Source organism: Taudactylus pleione, unplaced genomic scaffold (assembly GCF_031769625.1).
Source record: "Taudactylus pleione unplaced genomic scaffold, aTauple2 ptg000129l, whole genome shotgun sequence".
Lineage (NCBI taxonomy): Eukaryota > Metazoa > Chordata > Amphibia > Anura > Myobatrachidae > Taudactylus > Taudactylus pleione.
The window spans coordinates 4,763,146-4,778,032 of record NW_028284531.1 but is presented as its reverse complement, the minus strand read 5'-3'; the positions used below and the strand labels follow the sequence as shown (position 1 = coordinate 4,778,032).

The 14,887-nt window shown below is 46.4% G+C and overlaps 1 protein-coding gene across 1 annotated transcript in view; it reads right to left on the bottom strand.

The window, feature by feature from the left end:
- Positions 1-1,888: 1,888 nt before the first annotated feature.
- SLC24A5 (solute carrier family 24 member 5) overlaps positions 1,889-14,887 on the bottom strand; it is a 90,386-nt gene continuing 77,387 nt past the window's right edge. Inside the window, exon 9 of the mRNA XM_088472972.1 lies at positions 1,889-2,831. Coding sequence (XP_088329098.1) covers positions 2,509-2,831 — 323 coding nt within the window. The 3' untranslated portion in view covers positions 1,889-2,508. The remainder of the gene's footprint in view (positions 2,832-14,887) is intronic.

Below are 14,887 nucleotides of genomic sequence, written 5' to 3'. Positions count from 1 at the left end.
TAGGTCCTGGCTCCTCTTAAAGCAGTGTTCTTCAACTCTCATATGGTGGCTTAAAATATTAATTTGTATTAAGGAGGTTTATGGCTGTCAAGGTGCCGATTCATCTGCGACGGATCGTCTCGATGGAAGCGGAAATTATGATCCGCATTTTCGACCAGGGACCATCGATGTTCAGCGATCTGTCGCAGGATCGCTGAAATTTCACATGTTAAATTTCTCCAATTTGACAATCATGATCACTTTTTGATGGTGATTGTCATTTCTGTGAAATCAAACATGTTGGATTTCTGCAATCCATCACAGATGTATGGTGCCCTATACACTAACACTAGTCTGGCTTATACTTCCAAAGCTATTGCAGCATTTTAAGATTTGATAATTAAGTTTTGTAATTTGCAGTACAGTGGTTAGAGATTAAACCTACAGCCATACAGAAGCTTTTAGATGTTGGCCACAATTGATTGTGTGTCTGGAGAGAGAGAGAGTTGCAACTGTTTCATGCTACTACATTGGACTATGGGGTAAAACTACATGGTGTGACTCTGGTGCAGATTCAATTACCCCAGGACGGCAGCTCTGCCCAAAACTAATAAATTACTGCTGCTACCTGCAGGGTAAGACACAAGGATACACTTAATGTGGATTATTCAAAATCTGAGTGCACCGTCGTGGGTTTAACATGCAGGGTAATTACATAGCTCCCTGGTTAAGTACCGAGAGCTATGTGTAAATGGGGGGAATTTGGTTTTTTGTGTGCCTGTCAGAGCAATTCAATTGTTTCTCTGATCAGGTGTCCATTACTTTGATACACCCAAAAGCACTGGGTTTAGCTGCAAAAAGTGACTAAACCGTCTAAAATCTGTGTTAGGGTGCCCAAGCCATGGCCTCACTGCACATTTCTGCTTGCCACTCTAGGAGGCTGTGAGCAGAAATTCATGCAGCCACAGCTATGGGTGCCCAAATGGCAGAACTGTACTCACTGGCAGCAATGCAATCGGTGGGCGCGAGAAAAACTTTAAATTCTCCTTCCCAGTGAGCATTAGCAGTTTGTGGAAATGCCAAATTGAATAGTTCTGGGCAATAAACCTGGGAGCTGTAGCAGTGTTGTAAGTACTGTGGCCAATTGAATCTGCCCCATAGTATTCATCTGCAGTCGCTGTATAATGGACAGCATGAGCTGTTCTACTCTGGGAATAGGGAGGGGACTGCCTAAGATCAATTATGTCAAGTCTTGTTTCATTCAGTGGCTGAACCATTAAATACAACAAAATGCATTTGGCATGAACTAAACAAAAACTACAGATATTCAAAGGAAATGTGTGGTCTGTATTCCCTACCTTTTTAGTTTAATGGTGCATACACACAGTCAGATTTTCCTTCAGATCTGTACAATAACTATTTTAAAAATCGTCTAATCATTCATATCTGAAGGAAAATCTGACCTGTTTGATGAAAGATGTGCGTTCCCGTTTGTCAGATAACGATATGACATCTGATGTGTTTGCAGTCAGATTTGGACGATTGAACAATTTTTGCCTGCATTAAAATTAATGGAATCTATCAGATGAACTGTTTACCGTGTGTATGCACCATAAGTTGCAGCATGCAAGCAAACCGTCCTTCATGTGGATTTATTTATTTTTTTTAAATACTGAGGTGCATGCAATTGGGGAAGATTGTCCTATACATACTGAGGATGGCTTACTATGTATACCACATTTTATTAGCATAACCCAAAAACCTATGCTTGAAATTATTTGCGTTAAATGTAATTATGCTAAATATACATCTAAACACTTCACTGCACAGCACTGCATTACAAATGTGTGTAGTTTGTTTGTGCTACTGAAAGCTCAGTTGGCAGAGGACTTGGACCATCTCCAGAGCAAACATGAAGTGGCTTCTGAGTTTAGCCGTTTGGGTTTTCTAATGTAATTCGCATGCAATACATTTCCCAAAAGTCAATGTAGGCTATGTCCATTTTAAAAGACAAGTTATTTTATTTTTTTGCTAGACTTCAAAAGATAATATAAGTTTGTCTTTTTCTGACCCGACATTCAGCAGCAACTAGAAGGTCCCAATAATGTGTTACATGCTATACGATCTAAATGAAAAGGCTGAAATCTGGCTCAAATTGATAATTTGCGTATGTCTGCCCACAAGGAAGATAAGGGAATCAGGAAAATTCATATTCTTGTAAATACCCACACACATGATATTTTGGTTATCTTCTAGTAAGTCTGATTCAATAATCAAAGGAGTTTTTGGCATTACCATTTTATCACTGAAGAGCTCATGCCTATGCAATTATTGGGCAATATGCCATTATGTAGTGTGCACCTAGTGTAACACTGCAGATACTGTATGTCAAATAATCCTGTTCCAGGTATGTATCTTTATGTACAGAAGAATAGTGATTTTTTTTTTCCATTGGGACAGGTCACCAAGCTCTTGCATCTGTGAAGTGAAATACACTAAACTGTAAGAATTGCTGGTTCAGTCAGTTTATTAGTCTCCACAGGACTGTGTGGTCATATTTCCTATAATTCCCAGCTCATACAAAATGGACAGGGTAGCAAAAACAAGATACATTATTAGACATATTATGCCCAGTTTCTTATCAAGTTTCCAACCATTTATATGAACTGCTATAAATATGAAGATGATGGAGAACAGAAGAGATATGGTGGTATAGGTTAGGCCAGTGCTGTTCACAGCCACTGGTGATGACCGGTCTACAAATACTGTCTTTATGAACCAAGGAATTCCCAAACAAAGCATATCAAATACATTTGATCCAACAATGTTTGACATAGCCATGTCTCCTTTACCTGCAAAGACAAATGATACTTAAATTAACATTTACACAGATAACAGAACTAGCACCTATACAAACCACAGTGTAGGTTCTGATAAGTATTCTCCCTACCCCATTCATAGTCACCCCCTGCCTTATATTGAAAATTCATTGCTTGGACTGTTTACCTTTTGATAAGAAAAAAGTTCAATATTAACATGTCTCAAACTTTATGCATTAATGATATGTCTTGTATTGCCAAGTCGGAATGTTCAGTTAAGACAGGGATGGGGAACCTGCGGCCCCCTGAGCTTTTTTTTTTTTTTTTGCTAAAAAAAATAAATTAAACCCTATACCATCATAATAAAGATTATATATCCACATAAATTATAATAATGCAGCTCCCAGCTTTGGCAAAACTGTTATTGCCAAAAAATATAAATATCAAGTCGAGAAGTTCCACCAAGGGAGTGCAATTAGTATATCATTTTATTAAAACAAAAATAAACAAATAACATATACAATGAGCATTAAATATATTTTTTAATAAACTCCAGTTCAACTGAAAATTAAAAAAGAGAGAAAAAAGTCCATGCGTAAAAAACAGACACTTGTGCCCTCATTTACCCTTAAAAATAACAAAGAGATATCTCTGCCAAATTTACACAGTCGCAAATGAGTGGTGTAGATATTTAGTAGGTTCACGCAGGTAATTTTGTATCCAGCAGCAATTAAGCATAAGAGGGAGAGCACTTAGCTGTGTTTATTTCTTCGTTTTTAGCGCTATGCTTCATTAAATAAGATGTCCATAAAGGTTGAAGGGAGGGAGTGTGGTGGTCACAAACTTAGAGGTCCTGGTGTTGTACTTGACCTCCTATTCTCTGAGCCATTGTTAGTCACTATAACTTGTTAATTAATGTAGGGAGGGAAGACAGTGGGCCACACACTTAAAAGTCCCAACGCAATGCTCAACCTCCTGTTTTCTGAGCCACTGCTAGCTGGAGTGATGGAAGGTGTGAATAATTCCGCTCTTACTCTCTGCTCATAATCTGACGTTGCTGAGTGCCGCAGTCACAGTGAGCTGGCTTTGCAATGAGACTGCCGATCACAAATTCTTCAGGCACAGTCAAATGTTAAAAATACTGGCGGATAATCATCTTGTGTCCTCATTTCCCCTTTAAAATAACATTGAGAGATCATACTGCCAAATTTACACAAGTCTGTTTTTTATGCATGGACTTAAATTTTTTGTTGAACTGGAGTTTATTAATAAATTATTTTTTGATGCTCATTGTTATTACACTTATTTTTTTTTTTTTCTGCTAGCAGGGTGCCTAGATTGGCACCCTGCAGCTAGCCTCTATGTAGCAGTGCTGGCTGGAGCATCCTTAGGATGCTTCAGACGGTCACAAACTTGCCCTTACTGCTCCCCAGCGCATCCTCAGGATGCTCCAGGCTTTGCTGTAATCACTAGCGATTGTGGTCCCACCCCCTGTGACATCACATGGAGGGGCATGGCCTGCACTTGGCCCACGACATACGTGTGTGTGTGTGTATATACAGTCAGGTCCATAAATATTGGGACGTCGATAGAATTTTCATATTTTGGCCTCTATTCACCACGACAATGGCTTTGAAATGAAACAAACAAGATGTGCTTTAACTGCGGACTTTCAGATTACATTTGAGGATAATTACATCGAAATCAGATGAACGGTGTAGGAATTACAACAGTTTCTATATGTACCTCCCACTTTTTAAGGGGCCAAAAGTAATGGGACAAACTAAACAATCCTAAATCTAACTCTCACTTTTGAATACTTTGTTGCAAATCCTTTGCAGGCAATTACAGCCTGAAGTCTGGAACACATAGACAACACCAGACGCTGGGTTTCATCCCTGGTGATGCTCTGCCAGGCCTCTACTGCAAATGTCTTCAGTTCCTGCTTGTTCTTGGGGCATTTTCCCATCAGTTTTGTCTTCATCAAGTGAAATGCATGCTCACTCGGATTCAGTTCAGGGGATTGACTTGGCCATTGCATAACATTCCACTTTTTAGCCTTAAAAAAAGTCTTTGGTTGCTTTTGCAGTATGCTTTGGGTCATTGTCCATCTGCACTGTGAAGCGCCGTCCAATGAGTTCGGAAGCATTTGACTGAATATGAGCATATAATATTGCCCGAAACACTAAAGAATTCATTCTGCTGCTTTTGTCAGCAGTCACATCATCAATAAATACAAGGGAACCAGTTCCATTGGCAGCCATACATGCCCACACCATGACACTACCACCACCATGCTTCACTGATGAAGTGGTATGTTTGGGATCATGAGCAGTTCCTTTCCTTCTCCATACTCTTCTCTTCCCATCACTCTGGTACAAGTTGACCTTTGTCTCATCTGTCCATAGGATGTTATTCCAGAACTGTAATGGCATTTTTTTAGATGTTGTTTGGCAAACTCTAATCTGGTCTTCCTGTTTTTGTTGCTCACCAATGGTTTACATCTTGTGGTGAACCCTCTATATTCACTCTTGTGAAGTCTTCTCTTGATTGTTGACTTTGACACACATACACCTACTTCCTGGAGAGTGTTCTTGATTTGGCCAACTGTTGTGAAGGGGTTTTTCTTCACCAGGGAAATAATTTTTCTGTCATCCACCACAGTTGTTTTCCATGGTCTTCCGGGTCTTTTGGTGTTGCTGAGCTCTCTGGAACATTCTTAAAAAGAAAGAACGTACCAAACAGTTGATTTGGCCACGCCTATGTTTTTGCTATCTCCCTGATAGATTTGTTTTGATTTTTCAGCCTAATGATGGCTTGCTTCACTGATAGTGACAGCTCTTTGGTTCTCAGATTGAGAGTCGACAGCAACTGATTCCAAATGCAAATGTCACACCTAGAATCAACTCCAGACCTTTTACCTGCTTAATTGATAATGAAATAACTAGGGAATAGCCCACAACTGTCCATGAAATAGCTTTTGAGTTGATAGTCCCATTACTTTTGGCCCCTTAAAAAGTGGGAAGCACATATAGAAACCATTGTAATTCCTACACCGTTCACCTGATTTGGATGTAATTACCCTCAAATTAAATCTGAAAGTCTGCAGTTAAAGCACATCTAGTTTGTTTCATTTCAAAGCCATTGTGGTGGTGAATAGAGGCCAAAATATGACAATTCTAGCAACGTCCCAATATTTATGGACGTGTGTGTGTGTATATATATATATTTTTTTATTTAATTAAAATGGCCCTCAGCCAAAAAAAGGTTCCCTATCCCTGAGTTAAAAGTATTTATCCCTACTGCTATAATAGAAGCCAGCTTTGTAGTTTTTTTTTTGTAGAATTTGCCATGTAAAATATAAAAACAGTAAGCCAGAAATTAGATCGAAACTACCATAGTAATAGGTATACACAACAGGAAAGTTTGCCTCCTGCAATTGGATTATAGTTTGTTACAGGACGATGTTAGCAGAATTAAAGTTGTATAGCTAAATGACAGAGGAGGAATGTAATATGGTTCAGTTTGCAAACATGGCTATTGTGTCATAGGTTTTACAATGAAAAAAATGAAATAAAAATCAGACCCCACTACATTTACCCCAGAATGGATGTGGAGCGCAGACATAATCTTGAAGGTAAGTGCATAAAAGTTGTTTCAGTTCTCTGTTCATTCCCTTTGGCACAGAGGAAAACACAGCTAATTTGGTATCACTTTCAAATCTACCCTTGACAAATGAATACAAATCAAAAACACAACAGGTGGGAAATTGAATCTAAAGTCACTAGCAATAGCTGTATTTCAGTGTATTCTAGACTGAGCCTACAGTAGTTGGGTGATGTTGATCATGAATACCGTGCCCACAGCCTGAGGCAATTCAGTTTGTCAACAAGCCCAAAATAGGAGAGAAGGTAGACTGGTATACACTTAAGAATCACAATAAAGGAAACCGGTTACCAAGAGAAGAAACCAATAGCCAGGTGTCTCAGGGCAGGCACCCTGTGGACTTCGAAGAGAGAGAGTGACCAAAGGTAAGTCTACGAAAACTCCTTTCCTTCAGGGGCCATAGGGCTCCAGCAGGAGGACTATGGGGATGTCCCAAAGCAGTTGTTCAAGGGCAGGGACGCTCCTGAGCCGAGAGGAGAATCAGACATTCAAAAGGAAGCATCCTGAGGCAAAAGGTATCAAAAGGCATAGAACCTAAGAAATGTGGGCAGAAGACCACGTGGCCGCATTGCATAGTTGTTCAGCAGACGTGCCACAAGGGACTCTCACAGCGAGTAGAATGAGCAGAGACTGTATTCGGAAGGCCAACCTGCGTGTAAGCCTGTGAAATAGTCAGGCGAAGCCATCTGGCCAGAGGCTGTCCTACACTGATTCCACAAGGGCTGGTCAACTAACAAAGAGGGATTCAGTTTTCCTGATGGAACCAGTACGGTCCACATTGAAGGGGCCGTCGCCTTCCGCGAGGTCTGGTAATTGGAAGGCTAGAACTACAATTTCCTAATTAATGTGAAAATGAGAGACCACCTTTGGAAGGAAGCTAGGGTGAGTTCGAACTGCCCTGTCCTGATGAAAGATCAGGAATGGAGAGCATCCCCAAATCTGACACCATACGGGCAGACATGATAGCCAAAAGAAAGTCTTTGCAGTGAGCCATCTGACATCTACGGAGTTCAGAGGTTCAAACTGAGTCCTCTGAAGTGCATGGAGAACCACTGACAAAACCCAGGGAGCCACAGGAGGAACAAAGGGAGTGTATAAGGAGGACACCCTGAAGGAAGGTGTGAACATCCAGCAGTGAACCAATTCTGCACTGCAACCAGATGGACAGAGCAGAGATGTGCACTTTCAGAGAGGCCAGGCCAATCCAGTTGGAAGGCAGGCAAGGATCAAAGAAACCCGAAAAACCTGAAGGTCATACTTCCAATGGTGTGCTACCAGAAGCTATGTGTGTCACACCCGGTGATAGATCCAGGCGGAGGCTGGCCTACACACTCTGGGCATGGTCTGCAGCACAGAGAGAAAGCCCCTTTTAGGCCTTAGGAGGGATGTCTCAAGAGCCACCCCGTCAAAGACAGACGGGCCAGGTCCAGATGTAGACAGGGACCTGAGACAACAGGTCCGGACATTGGAGAGGAGCATCTATGGAGAACTTTGAAGATCAGAAACCCAATGGCGTCTGGGCCAAGCTAGAGCCACCAACAGAACCGTGCCCCCTTGCTTGAATTTCCAAAATACCCGAGGAAGAAGGGAGACTGGAGGGAAGAGGTACACCAAATGGAAGGACCACTTCACTGACAAGGCATCGACGAAGGCTGCTTCAGTGTCCCTTGTCCTGGACTCGTACACTGAAAGTTTGTGGTTGTGTTGTAAAGCCATGAGGTCCACGTCCGGTAGATCCCATTTGTCCACCAGGAGCTGAAAGACCGCTGTGACGGCTGAGGAAATCCACTTCCCAATTGAGAATCCCTGGGATGAACACCGCAGAGATGGCCGGGAGAGGACGTTCGGCCCGTATGAGAATGCGTGCCACTTCTTCCATTGCCGCCTGACTGCAAGTGCCTCCCTGGTGATTGAGGTTGTTGGACTGTACCTGTACTGGTCTGCCCCTCAAGAATGTCCTGAGTCAGAGTGAGGGCTCTGTAGATGGCTCGGAGCTCCAGGACGTTGGATTGGTAGTAACCCCTCGGTAGGAGTCCAACGATCCTAGGAGGAGTGCTGGCCAGTCACTGTGCCCCACCCCCACGGCTTGTGTCCGTGGTGAGGTGCACCCAATCTGGGATCCAGGAGGGGCGATCCTGGTTTAAGTGGGACGTCTGTACCCACATGGAGAGCGTCCACTCTTCGTAAGTTTGTCTATCGTCTGGGATCTGATCAGCTAGGCAGCCCATTCCACCTGGAGAGGATTAGGTGTTGTAGGGGCCTGGAGTGGAACTGAGCAAACTCCACTTTGTCGAAGGTGGATACCATGTACCCCAAGGTCTGCATTGCTGAGTAAAATGACACTCTGCACCTGTGGAGTAACCTGCGAACTCGTTGCTGTAGTGCGGGGATTTTATCTGCTGTCAGGAAGATTTTCTGAACTTGAGAATCCAGAAGGGCTCCCAGATGTACCATCCTTTTAAGAAGGGGTCAAGTTAAACAACCAGCTGTGTTGTAGAAAGGCCATGGTTATCTGAAGATGGCAGTAAAGGAACTCTGGAGAGTGTGTTAACAGCAAGAGATCATCCAAGTATGGGAGTAATCTTGGTAAAGACCCGCGGAGCTGTAGAAAGCCCAAAAGGCAGTGCTTTAAATTGGAAATGTTGCTGTAGGACAGCAAACCAGAGATATTGCGGATGAGATGGCGCTATAGGTAAATGTAGGTAAGAGTCCTGAATGTCCAGAGACGCCCTAGCTATGGAACCTGGTGACTTTATGGTAATAGACCGGAGGTTTTCCATATGAAATCTGAGCACTCTGATAAACTTTTCAGAGACTTGAGATTGAGGATAGGGTGATGAGACCCCATTGGGATCTAAACCAAGAAAAGGGTAGAGTAATAACCAGTCCCTCACTGTGACAACAGGACCGGAGTTATCACTCCCGAGTGCAGCAGGGACTTAATGGCCATCTGGAGGAACAGAGATTTGCTTGGGTCTGATGGAGGGCCTGTGTAAAAGAACTGCTGGGTGGGGGAATTAAGAGGGTATACCCATGAGACATACTTCTTGAACCCAGGCATCTGTGGTGATCGGTCACCAGAACTGGGCAAACTGAAAAAGTTGTCATCTCCCCCTGGGAACCCCACCCCCCCTGCAGGAGGCCTGCTTAGTTAAGATGCAGGCTTGTCCCCAGATTTGGCAGCTGGACATCTAGTAGCCCAGTCCTGCCTGGTCCTGGGGCTTGGAGGCCTCTGTGAAAGCAGACTTCCAAAGAAAGGACCGACCTTTAGCATTTCCCTGGGGACGAAAGGACCTAAAGGGAGGACATCCGAGGCCTTGGTGTAGATGCTGAGGGCAGAAAAGCCATCTTAGAAGCTGCTAAGATAGTCACATCTTCTCCAACTCCAGGCCAGTTCAAAAAAGAAGACCAAGTATTCCTATAATGGGGCACTCAGGGATTAATAAAGCTAAGAGATATAACATAAGTGACCCATATTCATTGTTAAAATATAAAACGGTTAATAAATCCTTAAAATAAGGTCAGCAAAATACTTAAACTCATAACTTTTAAACCAATGCATGTTATTAATTTATTGAGAATATTAAATTCATTATTATTTATGTATGTTTGTTATTTGAATAAAGTGTGTGTTCGTGAATTCAAAATTGGAGTCTCCACAAATAAGGATTCATTCAATTTCCATAGACCCGCATTCCACACAATTCTGGATACAGTCCAATTAAATTCGTGATGTTCTCTAATTCACTCCGGACTGACTGATATTATGTTAAATACTGCTCTACAGACATTGTCTGTCAGCAAATTCAATAATATGAGATATGGTAAGAACTTACCCTTGTTATCTCTATTTCTACGAAGTCCATAGGGTTCCACAGGATACCTTGGGGTATAGGTGTGACGTCAGTCGCTGGGCACCATAGAGTTAAGCTTTTCAGCCTCCCAGGATGCACTAGGGTCCCCCTCCTATACCCCGCCCCCGAGCCAAGGCACCTCAGTTAGTTATCAAGCCATAGGCCGGAGGAGGAGAAGGAAGAGAGAGAAAAAAGATCTGGACACATACAAGAATCACATTCTCACCAGAGGGAGACGGAAAACCGGTGACCAGAGCAAAGCCCATCTGCAGCACAGGTGCGACAGGGCGGGAGTCCTGTGGAACCCTATGGACTTCGTAGAAATAGAGATAACAAGGGTAAGTTCTTACCATATCTCATATTTTCTACTTCAGGGTCTATAGGGTATCCACAGGATACCTTGGGGATGTCCCAAAGCAGTATCCTTTAAGGGTGGGGACGCTCCTGTGCAGAAAGGAGAATCCGCCGCCCGAAGGAAGCATCCTGAGAGGCGAAGGTGTCAAACCTGTAATACCTCACGAAGGTATGGACAGAGGACCACGTAGCAGCCTTGCAGATCTGAACTGCCGAGGCACCACGTCGAGCTGCCCACGAAGGACCCACAGACCTAGTGGAATGAGCCTTCAGAGAAGGAGGGACCGGTAGGCCTTCATGAAGATAAGCTTCAGAAATAGCCATACGGATCCAGGCTGCCAAAGTTTGCTTTGAAGCAGGCCAACCCTTTTTACGGAAGCCATAGAGGACAAACAAAGCGTCCGACTTCCTAAACGAAGAAGTGCGGTCCACATAAGTCCTTAAGGCCCGCACAACATCCAAAGAGGCCTCACCCACGGAAAGACCCGGTGAGTTTAAGGCCGGAACAACTATTTCCTCGTTAACATGAAACTGGGAAACAACTTTGGGAAGAAACTCGGGCCGAGTGCGGAGCACTGCCCTGTTCCCATGAAAAACCAAGAAAGGGGGTCTACAAGAAAGAGCCCCTAACTCAGATACACGTCTGGCCGAAGCAATGGCCAGAAGGAAAACAGTCTTAGCCGTTAGCCATTTAAGATCCACTGAGCCCAGTGGTTCAAACGGTGGTCCTTGGAGAGCCCTCAGGACCACAGCCAAATCCCAAGGCGCCACAGGTGGAACAAAGGGCGGCTGAATGCGGAGAACACCCTGCATAAAGGTGCGCACATCCGGGATTGTAGCAATCCTACGGTGAAACCAGACAGATAGGGCCGAAACCTGTACCTTCAAAGAAGCAAGGCGAAGCCCATGATCTAGTCCCGCTTGCAGGAAGGCGAGAATCCGAGACAGACGAAACTCCCGCGGTGCATAACCTCTCGGTCGACACCACTGGAAGAACGTATGCCACACGCGATGGTATATCCTCGCGGAAGACGGTTTCTGAGCTCGTAACATGGTACGCACCACAGAGCTGGAAAACCCCCGGGACCTCAGCATGGCCGTCTCAACAGCCACGCCGTCAAAGACAGCCGAGTCAGGTCTGGGTGAAGGCAAGGACCCTGAGACAGAAGGTCCGGTCGTAGCGGCAACCGCAGAGGACTGTCCACGGACAGACCCTGAAGGTCTGAGAACCAGTGCCGTCTGGGCCACGCGGGAGCTATCAACAGGAGCGTCCCTCCTTCCTGTTTGAATTTCCGGATTACCCGTGGAAGAAGGGAGACCGGAGGGAACAGGTATGCGAACCGGAACGTCCACCGGACGGACAGAGCATCCACCAGAGACGCCCCTTCGTCTCTTGTGCGAGACCCGTACACCGGCAACTTGTTGTTGTGCCGGGACGCCATGAGGTCGATTTCTGGAAGACCCCACCTGTCCACCAGTAGTTGAAAAACGTCCGGGTGCAGGGACCATTCCCCCGGATGAACGTCCTGGCGACTTAGAAAGTCCGCCTCCCAATTTAGCACTCCCGGGATGAAGACCGCTGATATGGCCGGAAGATTGCGCTCCGCCCAAACCAGGATCCGAGAGACCTCTACGAAAGCCGCCCGACTGCGAGTTCCTCCTTGCCTGTTTATGTAGGCCACGGTGGTAGCGTTGTCCGACTGGACCTGCACCGGGCGACCCTGGAGAAACCGCTGTGCCTGCTGGAGAGCATTGAAGACCGCACGGAGTTCCAAGATATTTATTGGAAGCTCCGCTTCTGTCGGCGTCCACCTGCCCTGGAACAAGTGTGGACCCGAAACTGCTCCCCAGCCCCGAAGATTGGCGTCCGTTGTCAACAGGACCCAATTTGGAACCCAGAACGGACGTCCCTTGTTGAGGTGGGTCGTCTGTAACCACCACGCAAGGGACAGGCGAACCTCCGGGGTGAGCACAATCGTGACGGAGATCTTGTCCTCCGTCACGAAGATCCTTTGCTGTCCCGAGTCCAATAAGGCTCAAAGATGCAGAATCCTCCGAGACGGGATTAGAGTGGACTTCTGCCAGTTGATTAGCCAGCCGTGCCGTTGCAGCAGGGCAATGGTCAGGTCCAAGTGGCGTAACAGGAGCTCTGGAGATCCTGCCACCAATAACAGGTCGTCCAAATACGGCAACATGCGGACTCCCTGCAGCCGCAGAGAAGCCGCCATGACCGCCATCACCTTGGTGAAAACACGTGGTGCTGTTGCCAGGCCAAAAGGTAACGCCCGAAACTGGAAGTGGTCGCTGCGGATTGCAAACCTGAGGAACTGTTGATGGCGCAAAAGAATAGGGACATGCAGGTAAGCGTCCTGTATGTCCAATGACACCATGTAGTCCCCAGGTTCCAGCGCTAGAATGATGGACCGTAGGGTCTCCATCCGAAACTTCGGGACCCGCAAAGACTTGTTGAGTGCTTTGAGGTTGAGAATCGGACGATATGACCCATTGGGTTTCTGTACCAAAAATAGATTTGAATAGAAACCCTGGCCCCTCTGGGAGAATGGAACAGGCACTATAACTCCAGCCTGGAGCATAGTGTGCAATACCTTCCGCAGCTCCGTAGCCTTGTTCCGGTCTGATGGTAGACCCGTGGTGAAGAATCGAGCCGGGGGTCTGTGCCGGAAGGAGAGGGCGTATCCGTGGGAAACCACCTCCAGAACCCAAGTGTCTGTCGTAGTGGTCGACCAACACTGGGCGAACTGTAGCAGGCGGCCTCCCACCCTGGGATCCCCCAAAGGGAGGCCCGGACCGTCAGGCCGCAGGCTTGTCATCTGGCTTGGGGGCCGGACGTCTGGTACTCCATGCCTGCTTCCGGGGCTTGACCGATTTCTTAGGGCCAGCCTGTCGAGGAAACGACTGTGGTTTGGGCCTGCCCTGGGCCCTAGATGACCGAAAGGACGATGGTCCAGAACCAGAAGGAGCAGCGGCCGACGGGAGACAAGCAGATTTGGCTGCCGCCAGCGTGGCCACAATCTTATCCAGATCCGGACCGAAGAGAACTTCTCCGGTAAACGGCAACGCTTCCAGACCTTTCTTGGAATCTGCGTCCGCCTTCCAGGATCGCAGCCACAAGGTGCGACGAGCAGCTACCGCTGCTGAAGAAATTCTAGACACCAGAGTACTAATGTCTAGAGCCGCCTCGTTGATGTAGGTGGCCGAATCACGGAGATTGCCAATCAACTCCGCCTGTTCGGCCGGACAGTCAGATTCAAAAGAAGCCTCTAATGAATCCGCCCAGCGCTCCATCGCTCTGGCAACCCAGCAAATGGCCATAGCCGGCCGTGCTGCCCCCCCTGCAAGGGAATAAGCGGACTTCAGGCAGATTTCTACCTTGCGGTCAGTAGCATCCTTAAGGGAGGACATGGATGGCATCGGCAATGTGGCACTACGGACAAGACGGGTCACGTGAGAATCCACCTGTGGAGGAGATTCCCACTTAGCAAAATAATTATCCGCGAACGGATAAGCCACCGCCAGGCGTCTCTGCGGCTGGTATCTTTTGCCAGGTTGTTTCCACGCCTCCTCTAAATGGTCCACCAACTGACCCGAAAGAGGAAAGACTGTGGCATCGCCCTTCACATCTTTGAAAAAGGCATACTTAGATTTAGCCGCTGGGGGAACTTCGTCCTCAATCACCAAGGCTGTGCGGACCGCCCGAATAAGTCTAGGAATATATACTTTGGACTTAGCATCAGCGTCCTTAGTATGGAGAGGTTCCTGATCGTAAGGATCCAGAATCTCCCCATCATCAGACGTCCCTTCGTCATCCTCATAAGGAGCGGACAGAGACGCCACCGGCCTTTTATGAGGCCGCATCACAGACTCCCCTTGCAACACATCCAACAAGTGCTGTACAGAACTCGTCAGGGAGTTAACCCACGCTGGCTCCTGAGAACCCGGGAGCGGGGATATAGGGAGACTGTGGGGTACCACCAATTGTCGTGGGAACCCCTGCATGGGTGACGACACCACAGACTGCTGGGACAAACCCATCGGAGTAAACGCGGGCTGCGGAGCTAACTGACCCACTAAAGCTGTGAACGCCTGAGCGAAACAAGCCCAGGGCGGCTCCTGTACCGGTGCTGTAACCGTAATAGGCCGCGCCATGGACAAACACTGCCGGCAAAGGCCCTCCGTGCTACCCTCCCCCTCCGC